The following is a 14130-nucleotide window of genomic DNA, read 5'->3' as shown; positions in this document are numbered from 1 at the left end:
AGCATTGATAATACCAAATACATATCCTGCACTTACTATGTGCAGGGCACAGTTTGCAGCACTTTATATGTATTTACTTTTTCCACATCCTTACAATAATCTGCTTCCATTACCTTATTGAGTCTGTGGGCTTCCCTGGTGGCTCAGACAGTAAAGCATCTGCCTGCAGTGCGGGAAACCTGGGTTCAATCCCTGGGTTGGGAAGATCCCCTGGAGAAGGAAATGGCAACCCACCCCAGTACTCTTGCCTGGAAAATTCCATGGACTGAGGAGCCTGGTGGGCTACAGTCCATGGGGTCGCAAAGAGTGACTTCACTTTCTTTCTTTCTTTTCTTTATTGAGCCTATGACTTTGCATTAGATGAAGCTACATTCAAATTCTGGCTGTTCCACTTGCTGGTTGTACAACCCTGAGCAAGACGTTTAATTCCACAAGGCTTCGGTTTCCTCATCTAAAATGAGAACAAAAATTGTATATAACTCATAAAGATGTGGAGAGAATTATTAGGCGAGTGTATAGCACAGAAGTTGCACACAGGCAGACAACAACCTCTGTAACAAATACACATATATGTAAACACACTGTTTATAGTCATCAGGGGAGTTACTAAGGGGGCTGCTGTGTGCCAAGCACTGTGCTGGGCACTTACACGAATGACTGAGTCCTGCTGAGTACTTCAACCCCATGTCCTACCCACCTTCCCTTCAACCACCGGGTGCCACCCTCTTTGTGACCTTCTTCCTGCTCCTTGAACACGCCAAGTTCTTGCACTGACTGCTCCCTCTGACTGCATCTCTCTTCCCCTACTCCTTCCTACCATCCCTCACAGTGGCCGCTTCCTTCTCCTCACTCAGGTCTCAATTCAGACATCTCCTCCTCAGTGGGGCCTCCGTGACTACCTAATTTAGTGAAACACAGCGTTCCTCAACTTGACAACCCTCCCTCTGTATAAAATCCCCTGTGAAATCCTTCACAGCATGACTCACCATTTGAAATTCTTCCTAGATGAAGCCCCGTGAGAACAAGAAGTCCAGATCGCGCCCTGCCACAGTCCCAGTGCCTGGGACATAGCAGAGGCTCAGTCAACTGCTGAATAGTTGAACATGCTTTAAGTCACTGTATTGTATTACTGTGAACATCAACCAAAATCATGCCTATCATTCATGCAACAAATATGAGTTGTACCGGGCATCATTCTCAGTGCTGGGACAAGAGTGGGGATCAAATGAAACAAAAGTCTCTGCCCTCACAGAGCATTTGTTTTGGCAGCTCTACAGCAAGATGCGTGCGTGAAATACGCAGCATTATATTCAGCATCACGTGGTGCTTAGCACCGTGAAGAAATATAAAGCAGGGGAGGGGAGAGTCTTCTGAGGGGTGTATGGACACCAGCCTCCCCACTCTGCCCGCACAGAAGGTGTGCCCCCCATTCCCCTCCCTGAGCCCCGTGGTACCACGGTCAGCATCTCAGTGGGACACTTGGTCGAAGCCTCTGCAGCTCCAAGAGCAATATTGGCTTTGAAGCCCAGGCCCAGCAGGTGGGGTCGAGGCTGGGGTTGGGATAAGTCAGCCCTTGAGATGCCCTGGAGGGAGGGGCTCACGCGGCTTGACCACTCAGGGCCTTCCTCACTGTGGGGAAAGTGGCAGGCGATGGACTCCCCTGGCCCGGAGCTGCAAGCAACCCTGGATTCTGGGCCATCCCCTGACCCCCTCTATCTCAGGCAGACAGCCAAGGTTTACAAACATCCGGAGGCCTTTGATCGGCACCAAACCCCCCAAGGGTTCTGTTTTTTGTTCTAAGCCGCAGGCCAGGACCCTACTCTGCTTTGCCTCCAGCAGGGAAGACTGTGGGTAGGTGGGGTGTGTGTGTGTGTGTGTGTGTGTGTGTGTTTGACAGAGTGGTAGGAAAGTGCACTGGCTCCTTGATTTTTTTTTCTCCAACATCTAGGCTGGGCTTGTATGAGGGAATTCAATTCAGTAAATGTTTACCGAGCACCCACTACCTTCCAGGCGCCAGTGCAAAAACCAGGGCTGGAGCAACAAAGCAAACACCACCTTGGCCCCCAGGGTGGCCAAGAGGCAAACGAGCAAGTGAATGGAAATGGGAGCAAGTGCTCGTGAATGGGTTGGAGACAAAGCTGGGGAGGCAATGGGGCACCTTCTGCACAGGATCCTCCCAGAAGACCAAGTGGAGTCTGGGAGAGACTGGAAGGAAGCGAAGGCGGTTGCCATGTGAGGAGGTGGGAGGAAGAGTGTGGCAGGCAAAGGGAACAGCAAGTACAGTGGCCCCGAGTCATTGGAAGACAGTTCCTCCAATGACTGCCTATTGGAAGAACTGCGTGACTGACCCAAGTGAGAAGAGGGGGTCAGAAAGGCAACAGGGTGAGGGTGGGTGCAGGTGGGTCTCTGGCCCTGAGGGAGGTGGCAACCCTGGAGTGTTTTGGACAGAGGAATGAATGACATGATATCAATTGGCCTTGAACAGGATTCCCTAGGCTGCTGTGTGGGAACAAGACCAAAGCGGGTGAGGCAGAAGCAGGGAGTGAGGTGAGGAGACGGCCAGAATGGTTCAAACAAAAGAGGAGAAGGTCCAAGTAACAGGATGTAGGTTTTGTGGTGGAGGTGGGGTGTGCTGGGTGGGGGGACAGGAGCTAATTTCTGTGTTCTCATGAATAGGATTTACTTTTGCTAGCCAATGTATATTCATAATTTCTGGCAGATCCCCTGAAGAAGTGAACGGCTACCCACTTAATATTCGTGCCTGGAGAATTTCATGGACAGAGGAGCCTGGTGGGCTACTGTGCATGGGATTGCAAGGAGCTGGACACAACGGAGCAACTAACACTCACTTTTTTTCCAAGAGAAAGATTCATTTATTCTAAGTGTGCGTGCAGTTGGATGAAGTTTTACAACAAATCCACTCAAGTAACCAGCGTCAAGACGGAGAAATGGAACTTACCCCTCCCCCTGCAGAAGCCCCCAGAAGCCTGTTCCATGTCTCTACCCCTCCTCCAAGGGGAGCCACTCTCCCAGCTTCCCAATTATATTCTGGAAGTAAAGCTAAGAGGATTCACTGCTGGGTTGGGGAACGGGGTGTGAGGATGAGAGAGAGGAGTCAAGGGGAGTCATTTCCTATGATGGGAAGCTGGGTGGGAGCAGAGACCAAGGGCTGGAACCAGGAGTTTTTTTTTTAACAGACTGCATTTGGAGCTGCTGGTGCAATCCCTGGAAAAAGATAGAGACCAGCTTATCTGGGGGCTGCAAATTCAATACTTACAGGGATGAACAGCACGAGGGGGAGAAGGTCTGCAAGTAAGAAATGCTTCACTCTCCTCTTAACTGCATCATGAGAAGAGCAGGATGAGCATGGGGTTAATTGTGGCCAGCAGCCAGCCTCAGAGCCAAGGGGCAATAGGGCAGGGTGGGGACTGGCGTAAGCTGGCACACACAAGCCCTCCTCACTCAAAAGGGGAAGTGCTGGAATGAGGGTCCAGTGTGGCTGGATCTCCTGATGATGTTTCCAGAGAAGTCAGATATCTGGATGTTGCTATGAAACCATCCTAATCATTTAACACTGGCAACCAAAAAGACAAACACTCCATGGACCCATCAAACATGTCTACAGGTACAACAACCAGTCCGATCCAGATGAGAACCTTCATTTTACAGATGGGGAAACAGAGGGCCAGAGAAGCCTGGGACTTTTCCTAAATTCAGAGAGGAAGTTAGTGGAGAGATGGGCCAGGCGCTGAGTGGGCCGGATCTCAGGCCACTGGTTTAACCTCGTTCACCACTGCATTTAAAAGCAGGCATTGTTCACACAGTGGGCAGCTGCACAGGCACCCATGCCAGGCTGCACAACATGGCTGGGCTGCTGCGCTGCTGAGTCTTGCGGGCAAAGCAAGTGCCCAGATCCAGTCTTGTGCCACCTGGCTCCTGGGCACCACTGCCCCTTTTGGGAACTGCCATGGCCACCAGGACCCCAGCAAAGTCACTGCGACAACAGGAGGCAACATCAACAGTACAGGGAAGAAAAAGCAAAGCACGTCGCAGCAGCTGAAAGACTTTTCAAAAATATGGTGCTCTTGGCATGTCGCTGCACACTGGAATCTCATTAATCTCCTGGGGCATGTCTTACATGGTTGTTTCAAGCAGTGTGGGCATGTCGGCCGTCCTGCTCAAGCTCGGGTTTAAAGAGTCACTGGTCCAGTCAAAAATGGCAGCTGGCACCAGCCCCTTCGTGGTAGCGTAGGCCACCCACTCACACACACCCATGAGGATCAGTGTTACCTTAGTTTCCTGGCCCTTGACTGTCAGATATTTTTGGAAAGTGAGAATTTTTAAATTCCCTCCAGCTGCAAAGCCTTGATGAACTCTTCAATTGCGGACCTGAAAACCTACTTCTTTTAAATGACACATTTTAGGTTGGCTTTATTAATAGGATGTAGGGTTTGTGGTGGTGGTGGGGCGGGGAGGGCAAGGGCTAATTGCTGTGTTCTTGTGAACAGGATTTACTTTTGCTAGTAAAAATTCAGGGTTTCAAATCATTGTAATTTTGGGGGGGGGGCTTTATTAGTTTTGGTAATGCTATTCATCACAGGGCTTGTCTGCATAATTGAAAATGTCAGCAAAACACCACCAATGAGTTGTCATCTCAAACAGTCAGCTAGGAAATATTCTTCTGGAAGGCCATTGCTGAGGGTCTGCCTGCAAAAGCCTCAGGGTTTTAATGTTTGCTCAAGTTCTTAACGGACAATGGTTCATCAAGCTGGTTTTTAAAATTCTCTCTCCTCCAGTATTTGTTGTCAGGCTGCCTGCAGCTTAGCGTGCAATATTGTGCAAAACAGCTACCAGTGCTACAACTAATGAAGCAGAATTTAAGGCTTCACAATATGTAATCAGGATCTAAATTAGCATCAACACTTTGACAACCATTACACTTGCTTGGGGGGAAAGAAAAACAAGTATTTCTGGTATGTTTCATTAATCCCCCCAAACACCTTCAAATCTGGACATGATGGGGCCTGCCTCAGCTGGTTTTTCCCAAATTTCATTAAAGTAGATCAGAATCATTTGTCTCTGTTCAGGTAAAACAGGAAACTTCGTTCAATACTAATGGCATCAGTTGGCTTTGGACACCTGGGTCCTCAGAGCAATCTGGATACTGCACTTATACGGAAAGCTGAGGCAAGCTTGGCCTAACTGACTCCATCTCAGACTTCAGACATTCCAGAACTACTGTCACGAAGTTTACGTTGTGTTGCTACTTATATTTTTTGAGTTAAAATTACATATTAAAAAAAAAAAGATTTTGCGTCATTCTCTAAAAAGGGGAAATTACTAGCAGTTGCTGTAATTGGGAGGCAACTGCGAAATAAGAATACAAGCCCAGGAGGGGCTGAACCAGTTTATCAGCTAAAGGGGGTGTGACCCGAGGCCCCTTGCTCTCTGAGAGGGACATTCCTTAAGAATAGAAATCCAAGCACACAGACCCAAATTGAGACTTTCTCTCGAAATAGTCAGGAACAGGCAAAGGAAAAGGAATTCCTCCCGTGGGCTTCAACATCAGTGACCGCTGTGACCAGGCTCCTGCAGGGCACCTGTTAGGGTAACCAGTGTGCCCTGCCACCATGCATGAGGGCTTGTGCTTATCTTTTCTGGCTCCCAGATTTATTTTCATTTTGGGGGCTTGATTAACTGCATTTGTGACAATAAGAGAACTAAAGGAACTATAAACTGACCAACCTGGTTTTACTGAGATCTGACTATCGACAGTTTCCTAGTTAGCCCATAAAAAACCCTTATCAGTTATTTCAGTTAACTTTTATAAGAATCTTTGTGGGACAAATTCTCCACTTTCAAGATCTCTGAAGTGGATCCGTTATACCCCTGCCCCCTTAAAGCAATTAAAGTGAAAGTGGAAGTCGCTCAGTAGAGTCTGACTCTTTGTGACCCCATGGGCTACACATCCATGGACTTCTCCAGGCCAGAATGCTGGAGTGGGTAGCCTTTTCCCTTCTCCAGGGGATCTTGCCAACCCAGGGATTGAACCCAGGTCTCCCGCATTGCAGCCAGATTCTTTACCAGCCAAGCCACAAGGGAAGCCCAAGGACAGGGTGGGTAGTCTATCCCTTCTCCAGCGGATCTTCCTGACCCAGGAATCAAACCGGGCTCTCCTGCATTGAGGGTGGATTCTTTACCAACTGAGCTATCACCAAAAGGTTTTAGATGGCATCATCGACTCAATGGACATGAATCTGAGCAAACTCCAGGAGACAGTGACAGATAGGGAAGCCTGGTGTGCTGCAGTCCACGGGGTTGCAAAGAGTTGGACATGACTTAGTAACTGAACAACAACAGGTTTTAGCAATTTAAAGTTGGAGCTGCCTTTCTGGGGTCTAATTCCAAGGACACATGTACACAGCAGAGCCAGACGGTGACACCAGTGCCAGGTAATTCCTCTCGAGGACAGGACTGGAGCTTTTGTGTTGCTGTCTTTATGTGAACAGTTGGCTTTGGGTTCCTAACCACCTTCCACAAGGAGCCTCCCTACCATTCAGATCCCAAGTAATGCCTCTGCAAAAAAGCCGACAGGAATTCCTACAGCTTTAAGGGCTTAAATCTCAAACTTTGATTCTGTGTTTGGAGAAATGGGAGTGGACTGAAAGGGCAAGCAGGAAAGCAAATTACCATACCAAACAGCTATTTGTTCAAGGCATAGTTCTCTTCTAAGCCCCGACTCCTACGGCCAGTGGTCAAATGCAAGAGAGTAACTGGAGAGTAAAGTGAAAGTGTTAGTCGCGCAGTCGTGTCCAACTCTTTGGAGCCCCGTGGGCTCTAGCCTGCCAGGCTCCTCTGTCCGTGGAATTTTCCAGGCACGAATACTGGAGTGGGCTGTCATTTCCTTCTGAGGAGAAGAAGTCAAAAGATAAGGGAACTAGAGCATTAAGTGAATTCTTCAGCAAAGTGTACAAATCACTTGTAAATTTACATTGCTTTCACGGAACTAGGGGAATAAAACTGATGATCCATTTAAAAAATGTAATGAAGAAATAAAAGCAGACATTGTTGATGGGGGTGTGTTGGAGTCAGAACTTAGAATTCTCATACTCCTCTCACCTTCTTTAAGATGCAAACTCTTCCCCCAGAGCAAACTCCAAAGCTTTTCTCTTGTGTCTTATTGGCCAGAAAAAGGTCACACACCCACCCCTATCTCAGGGACTGAGCTTAACTTTCCTGGAGCCACCTGCACCTAGTAAATACCTGGACAAATCGAGGAATTGTCCACAAGGATTAAGGGGGTTGGCTTTTAGGAGGCAACAGACGTCTGGCACAACCTCTACCGTACAGGCTGACTCTGGGCAAGGTGTTTCATGCGAAGATCAGGAAATGGATGCTGGGGGGCGAGGGCAGAAACAGTAATGAATTTGCTCTGCCCCCTTTTACAGTGAGGAAGGGAGGCTGGAAGGGTAGGAAGTTTAACTTCTTTGCACCCAGAATGACAGAAACTTGCGACCTCTGGTGGCAAAGGAGAGCCACTCCACTGGGTTCAGGGAAAGGGGAATTGAGTCCTTTGGAATTGCTGGGCCCTGAACTCAGGACACAAGAGGAGATTCCTAGTTCTCAAAAAGAGGGTTGGGGGCAGGCCCTTATAAGGACATGGGCACTCAGTCAGGGTCTCCATCGGTTGGTGACGGCGGGGTTAGGGGTTAAGGATGAGTGCAAGGCCAGAGCAGTGCTTGCCTAGGGTCCCCAAGACTCAGTAACTGAGACAAATACTTTAATGTGATATTTTAAACAAATCAACCTGGCAAACTATGGGCCACAACCAGGCGCCTGTCTGTCTAAAAGAAATCGTAAGGGAAGCGGCATCAGGATCCAGGCCGACTCCTCAGTTACAGCAGAGACTACAGCCCACGGGCCTTACCAGCTCGCCCACCTCCCCGAGGGCAGCTCAGACGGTTCAGGAGCACGCCTGCATGGGGCACTCGCCAGGCCGGGCTTGGGTAACTGCATTCCGTGGCCCATGGCCCAGCCAGTTCTCCAGATGTGGCTTGTGTCCGAATCTGCGGGACACCTCTATGTCAGCACCTTGCCCTGCTCTGCCACTCACTGTCTGTGTGACTGGAGCAAGGCTGAGTTACTCTGTGCCTCACTGCCTTCCCTTGAAGATGGGGCGATGTACACAAAGAACCTAACTGCTCAATACAGTTAACTGATGTTGCAAATGGGAGCTTGAATCCCAGCTCTGTCGCTTACTGCGATCCTAGCACATCATAGGCCACGTTGCTCAGTGTTTCCTTATCTGTAAAATGGAGGTTTGAACCCCTGTCTGGGGGGCGGGGGGATTCCAGGGGGAATTCACACAAGGCTGCTGGTGCTGTTGGCTCACTGATGCAAAGCACAGGCCGTCCCCATGTGGAGGTCGAGGGATCTGGGATCGCAGAGCGTTCCCTAGCCTGGCCTCTGTGAGACACTGAACTAGGAGAATCCACTGATCCCCCCCAGGAAGGCTTGTTCACCCTTGTTTCCCAGCCTGGACTGAGGAAGAAGATGGAATGCGCCTCCTGGGAACAGGCAGACATCTCTCCAGTCTCTGGTTATCTCCTTCTCCCCGCCTGCAGAGGCCAGTTTTTGCCTCCCTGTTGCTGCCGACACCTCCCCCAGCTGCGGGCCAGCATGTCACGTAGCTTACCATCCACCTGTCGACCATCATCACAGGCTCAACCTTCTCGCTGCTCTCTTGCCTTCACTCTGACTCCATACAGTCTTTCCTCTACTGATGCCGTCCTTTCACAACACAGATCAGATGCTCTATTTAAAACTTCCTGAGTTGCGTTAAGAAGAAAAACCCAACCTCATTACCAGGCCCGGAATGACCCAGCGCGTACCCACTTCTCTGATTTCACTTTCTGCTTTTCCTTGCTCGGCTGCCAGCCAGTCCCACTGGCCTTGCTGTCCCTTAAGGAAGTTCCTCCTTTACCAACTTGGTACACCATGCTCCATCCGCCATCTCTCGGTTCTCTGGTGCGTCTTAGCGCCAACGTCACTTCATCAGAGGCTTCTCTGACCACTCCTGCCCCTCGCCCTGCGACGCACATTCCTCTCGGGCACCTGGGATCTCAGCATCCTTTACAGCCCTCATCACTGTCTGAAACCGTCTTAGGTACTTGGTTTGTTTCCTGAGTGGTTCACGCCCCCAGTCTCTGGGGCCTGGCACACAGCGAACACTAGGTATCTGCTGACGTAACGCCTGCACACATGGGTCAACCATTCCCACCACGAGGCAGAGATTAGCCATATTAGCCGTATAGTACAGGAGGAGACTGGGAAATGAGCCTGCAGTCTCGTTGAGAATATTCATTGAAAAAATTATGGTCAGCCTCTGTGGCCTTGGAATTCTTTGAAAAACAGTGTGATATAATGCCAATACATAATGTAATAATTTGAAGATGTGTCATAGCCAGCATCTCATTTCTTAAAGGGTCAATGGAGTTAAGCAGCATTTTTCATTTTTACCATATTCTCAAAAAGAACTGTATTTTACACCAAAACCTAGTATGTACTGTTGTCTATATACACATTTGAAACAAGTTTCATAAAACAATATTTACAATACTACATACAATGCACTTTAACATTTTCTAATCTCTGATTCCATTTCATTTTTTAATATGCTGGTTGCATCCCACTGTACTGGTTTCAAGAGGAATATGTCATGAACACAGCAACAAAAAAGGCTGGGTTAGAGAGCTGATAAAGGTACACTGCCACCAACTGAGGTTCTGTCCTTGTCTCACCAGAAGGACTGAAAAGTGGTTCAGTGTGCTTCACTGGTTCAGTATGTGGTTCAGCGTTTTGTAACGTCACGCCCTTCAATCTGAGGTGTATGCCTTACAACTGCAGAGAAAGCCTGAGATTTCTTCTGAATGCCCAGTTCTGCCAGACATATACAGAGTGAGAACAGCCAACGGCAGGTGATAATGCCTAACAAGCACAATTGCAGCACTTAAAATTACCCGATCATCTTTATTTAGGTAGGATCTCATACTCATAGCCTTCCTTCAAATGTACCGTGAAGTGTCCTGCCTGTGGCTGTCACACAGTGATTCTTCTAGCCCACCATGGATCTCTTTCTCCCTCTGAGGCGCACCTCATCTAATTTTTTTAACACTGGTTTGGACTTTCTGGAGGCGGCGGAGTAGCTCTTCAGAAAGGCTTCAAACACAGTCTCGGTGTTGGGATGGGTACTGAGGAAGGCCTTCTCTAGGACATACAGGTCAACTCCCTTGTCTTCCGGAAGTGCTGAAACGAAGCTCAGCCCAAAGTCTATGAGTACAATGTTCAGCTGCTCCAGGGGGGGTTTCAGGAGCATGTTGGATGTGGTGAGATCACCATGAATGAGGTCTTCGTCGTGCATTCGAGCCAAAACCTGCCCGATGGTCCTGGCTAAGTCCAGGAGACTTTGGGGAGATTTTTCAGTCTCCAGAGTGGATTCAATATAATCTCGAACAGTCACTGAGCCTTCGATTTCTTCCATAAACAAGCAGTTGGAAGCATAGTCCACAAAAAAGACTACTGGGGCACATATTCCTGTAACCAAGATATAAGGGGTCATTGAATTAGATACTTTTTTTTTTCTTAATAGCTTAATTTTCTAGCTCAGTCAGAAAAATTTTCCAGTGTGTATCTGAACATTTTGGGGAAAAGATTTAGGAATGCTGCAGAAGGGTACAGCTTTCCTTCTCTGGAAGTTTCTCCTGCCAGACTATGCTTAGACCACCCCAGCTAAGGTCAGCACAGCCAGGGCTCCCTCCTCCCTTCTACCCACTGTGACTGAACTTCATTTGTCATATTTGGGCTTCCCTGGTAGCTCAGCTGGTAAAGAATCCATCTGCAATGCAGGAGACCCCAGTTCAATTCCTGGGTCAGAAGATCCAAAGGAGAAGGGACAGGCTACCCACTCAAATATTCTCGGGTTTCCCTGGTGACTCAGCTGGTAACGAACCCGCTGGCAATGTGGGAGACCTGGTTTTGATCCCTGGGCTGGGAAGATCCCTTGGAGAAGGGAAAAGGCTACCCGCTCCAGTATTCTGGCCTGAAGAATTCCATGGACTACAGTTCATGGGGTCACAAAGAGTCAGACACAACTGAGCAACTTTCACTTTCTCTGTCATGCTGCTGCTGCTGCTAAGTCACTTCAGTCGTGTCCAACTCTGTGCAACCCCATAGACGGCAGCCCACCAGGCTCCCCCAATCCTAGGATTCTCCAGGCAAGAATACTGGAGTGGGTTGCCATTTCCTTGTCCAATGCATGAAAGTGAAAAGTGAAAGTGAAGTTGCTCAGTCCTGCCCGACTCTTAGCGACTCCATGGACTGCAGCCCACCAGGCTCCTCCATCCACGGGGTTTTCCAGGCAAGAGTGCTGGAGTGGGGTGCCATTGCCTTCTCCGATACTTCTTCCCTAAAATACAAATCAAAGTAAACAGCCAGAAGGGTAAGCACCATTAGTTATATGTTCAAACATATGAAAGCAGTTTCCTGACAAGGACAGAAGCAGGAGACCAAGCAGCGTGCTGGCCTAGAGACGCATCTTTACAGAGAGGAAAGAAAGTGAGTCGCTCAGTCGTGTCTGACTCTTTGTGACCCCGTGGACTGTACCTACCAGGCTTCTCCGTCCATGGGATTCTCCAGGCAAGAATACTGGAGTGGGTTACCATTTCCTTCTCCAGGGGATCTGTGCGACCCAGGGATCGAACCCGGGTCTCCCACATTGGAGGCAGATGCTTTAACCTCTGAGCCACCAGGGAATACAGAGAGGGAGGACAAGTTCAAATCCCAGCTCCCTTCCTTATTAACTGTGTATCTTTAAAGTCACATGCATTTCTCTAAGCCTCCATTTCTGCTTCTATAACATGAAAACAGTACTACCAATAATCCAATAACTTCACTGAATTTGAGGATTCAATGACTCTTTACTGAATGTCAATCACACTCAAGACACTTCGAGATACTAGAGACAAATGTGTAGAGATACAGCAGAAAACAAAGCAACTGGGATCCCTGCTTAAGAGAACTAAGCTCCTGGAAAGGGTGAAAATAGGAAATACGAACGCATGCATAACTTTGCAAATCCAAGCAAGGGCAGAGACAGTGTGCTTGTTGGCAACTGAATTTCTTCCAGATCTCCCAGCACCTAACAACGTCTTGGTGTACAGTTGATGCCTAAAAAATCACCAGTGAAAGAAACAAAGGTAGAAAGTGTAAAAGTGAAAAGCCAGTGTTTCTGAGTCAGAGGGATAGGGGGTGAAAGCTTACTAACTGTGTAACCTTGAGCAAGTTCCTTCTCCGCTCTGAACTTTGTTTCTCAACAGAGGCAAAGGTTTATGGTCATGGTGCAAAACAGTGTTTAGTCAAGGCTATGGTTTTCCCAGTAGTCATGTATGGATGTGAGAGCTGGACTATAAAGAAAGCTAAGCGCCAAAGAATTGATGCTTTTGAACTGTGGTGTTGGAGAAGACTCTTGAGAGTCCCTTGCATTGCAAGGAGATCCAACCAGTCCATCCTAAAGGAAATCAGTCCTGAATATTCACTGGAAGGACTGATGCTGAAGCTGAAACGCCAACACTTTGGCCACCTGATGTGAAGAATTGACTCATTTGAAAAGACGCTGATACTGGGAAAGACTGAAGGCAAGAGGAGAAGGGGACAACAGAGAAAGAGGTGGTTGGATGGCATCACCGATTCGATGGACATGAGTTTGAGCAAGCTCCGGGAGTTGGTGATGGACAGGGAAGCCTGGCGTGCTGCAGTCCATGGGGTCGCAAAGAGTCGGACACGACTGAACTGAACTAGACTGTGTGAACCCAGAGACCCTGGCTCCTGCGCAAGTACTTGTAACTACATCTGCTTCTTAAAAGTAACTAACAGTGATCGAAAGTTGAGATTGTACAGATGGGGAAACTGAGGCTCGGGGCAGTTAAAACACACGCTCAACGTTGAGTAAAGGTGGCAGAGTCGGGAACTGAACCAGGCGCCAAGAGCTCCGGGACAAATGCTCGTCGCTACAACGTCAAGTGGCTTCTTAAGAGTTAATGAAAAGAAGGATGAAAGGAAGACATTTCTTAATGGAAAGCCGTGAAGAAGGTACAAACGGAGAAACTGAGTCAAATCTCGCCCTCCCCCACCACCCCGCAGCGCAGGGGAGCCCCTCACCTGCGTCGCCCGGGCCCCGGAGCCTCGGGGGTCCCCCGCGTCCCCAAGCTGGGCCGTCTTACCTGCGCGGCGACAGCGGAGCAACGCCCGGGCCTCCTGCACCGTCCGCCGCCGGCTGAGCCGCGCTTCCAGCGTCGGGTGCCGGTAGCCCTTGGGGAAGCGGTGCTTCACCACGGCCGCGCGACCCTGGAAGCGGCCGCGGAACACGCGCGCCTCGGCGCCCTGCTTCACCAGCTCCAGGCCGCTCAGGAAGCGGCTGTTCCGCTCCCGGGCTGCGGCCAGCGCTTCGGCCGCGGGCGCCAGATCCTCGTTCGGCTTAGAAGCAGCAGCGTCGGCCGCCGCCATGTTCGCGTTTCCGCGTCGCCGCTCGGAGCTCTTCGGCCGCCTCCGGAAACTGTCGGGGCTGCTTCGGCTCGCTCCGAAAGTTCTCGGACCTCTTCGGCCTCTCTAATGCCGACACTTTTGCCTCCTGGAAGTGGTTCCTCCTCCCAACCTTTCGGCTCTTTTCTAAGCCGCCTGATCTCGCCACTCGGCTCTTCGGCTATTTCCGTACACCCTCGGCAGCTCTCGGTGAGCCGCTCTTTCCACTTCTCGGCTCTTTCCGGAAGCCCTTCGTGACTCTTGCGGTTGGCTTTGGTGGCGCCACCTCTCAGCTCTTCGGCTATTTCCGGAAAGCTTCGGCGTCTCTTTGAAAAACCTCTCTTGGACTCTGCTCTCAGGAATTTGTCTGGATCCGGGGAAGTTGCACGTCACAGTCCCTGAGTTTCATGCATACACAGGGAAGGTAACCTTTTCAAACATCAGACCCTTTGTTTTGTACTAATGTGGTTTCCAGCACCTTTCTTCAGTTCAGCCTACTTGAAGCTCCTATAGAACCAATTCTATTTGGTTTGGAAAACCCAGTTTCCCAAGTTT

At 49.4% G+C, this 14130-nt stretch overlaps 1 protein-coding gene and 1 pseudogene across 1 annotated transcript; one reads left to right on the top strand and one right to left on the bottom strand.

The window, feature by feature from the left end:
- Window positions 1-1650: 1650 nt before the first annotated feature.
- On the top strand, window positions 1651-5011 carry LOC113902860 (annotated as a pseudogene).
- A 4515-nt stretch (window positions 5012-9526) lies between these two features.
- TP53RK (TP53 regulating kinase) lies at window positions 9527-13814 on the bottom strand. The gene is made up of 2 exons (XM_027558369.1): window positions 13278-13814; window positions 9527-10593 (listed from the first exon to the last, which is right to left on the bottom strand). The coding sequence occupies exons 1-2, from the start codon at window positions 13558-13560 to the stop codon at window positions 10115-10117; spliced, it is 762 nt and encodes a 253-aa protein (XP_027414170.1). The 5' UTR covers window positions 13561-13814; the 3' UTR covers window positions 9527-10114.
- Window positions 13815-14130: the final 316 nt, after the last annotated feature.

Source organism: Bos indicus x Bos taurus, chromosome 13, assembly GCF_003369695.1.
Source record: "Bos indicus x Bos taurus breed Angus x Brahman F1 hybrid chromosome 13, Bos_hybrid_MaternalHap_v2.0, whole genome shotgun sequence".
NCBI lineage: Eukaryota > Metazoa > Chordata > Mammalia > Artiodactyla > Bovidae > Bos > Bos indicus x Bos taurus.
This window is presented reverse-complemented; position numbering and strand designations above follow the sequence as displayed.

Coding starts and splice junctions, on each gene's coding strand:
- TP53RK (XM_027558369.1), bottom strand. CDS start 13,560: ATGGCGGCGGCCGACGCTGCTGCTTCTAAGCCGAACGAGGATCTGGCG. Junction 10,594..13,277: donor GCTCCGCTGTCGCCGCGCAG/GTAAGACGGCCC, acceptor TCTTGGTTACAG/GAATATGTGCCCCAGTAGTC.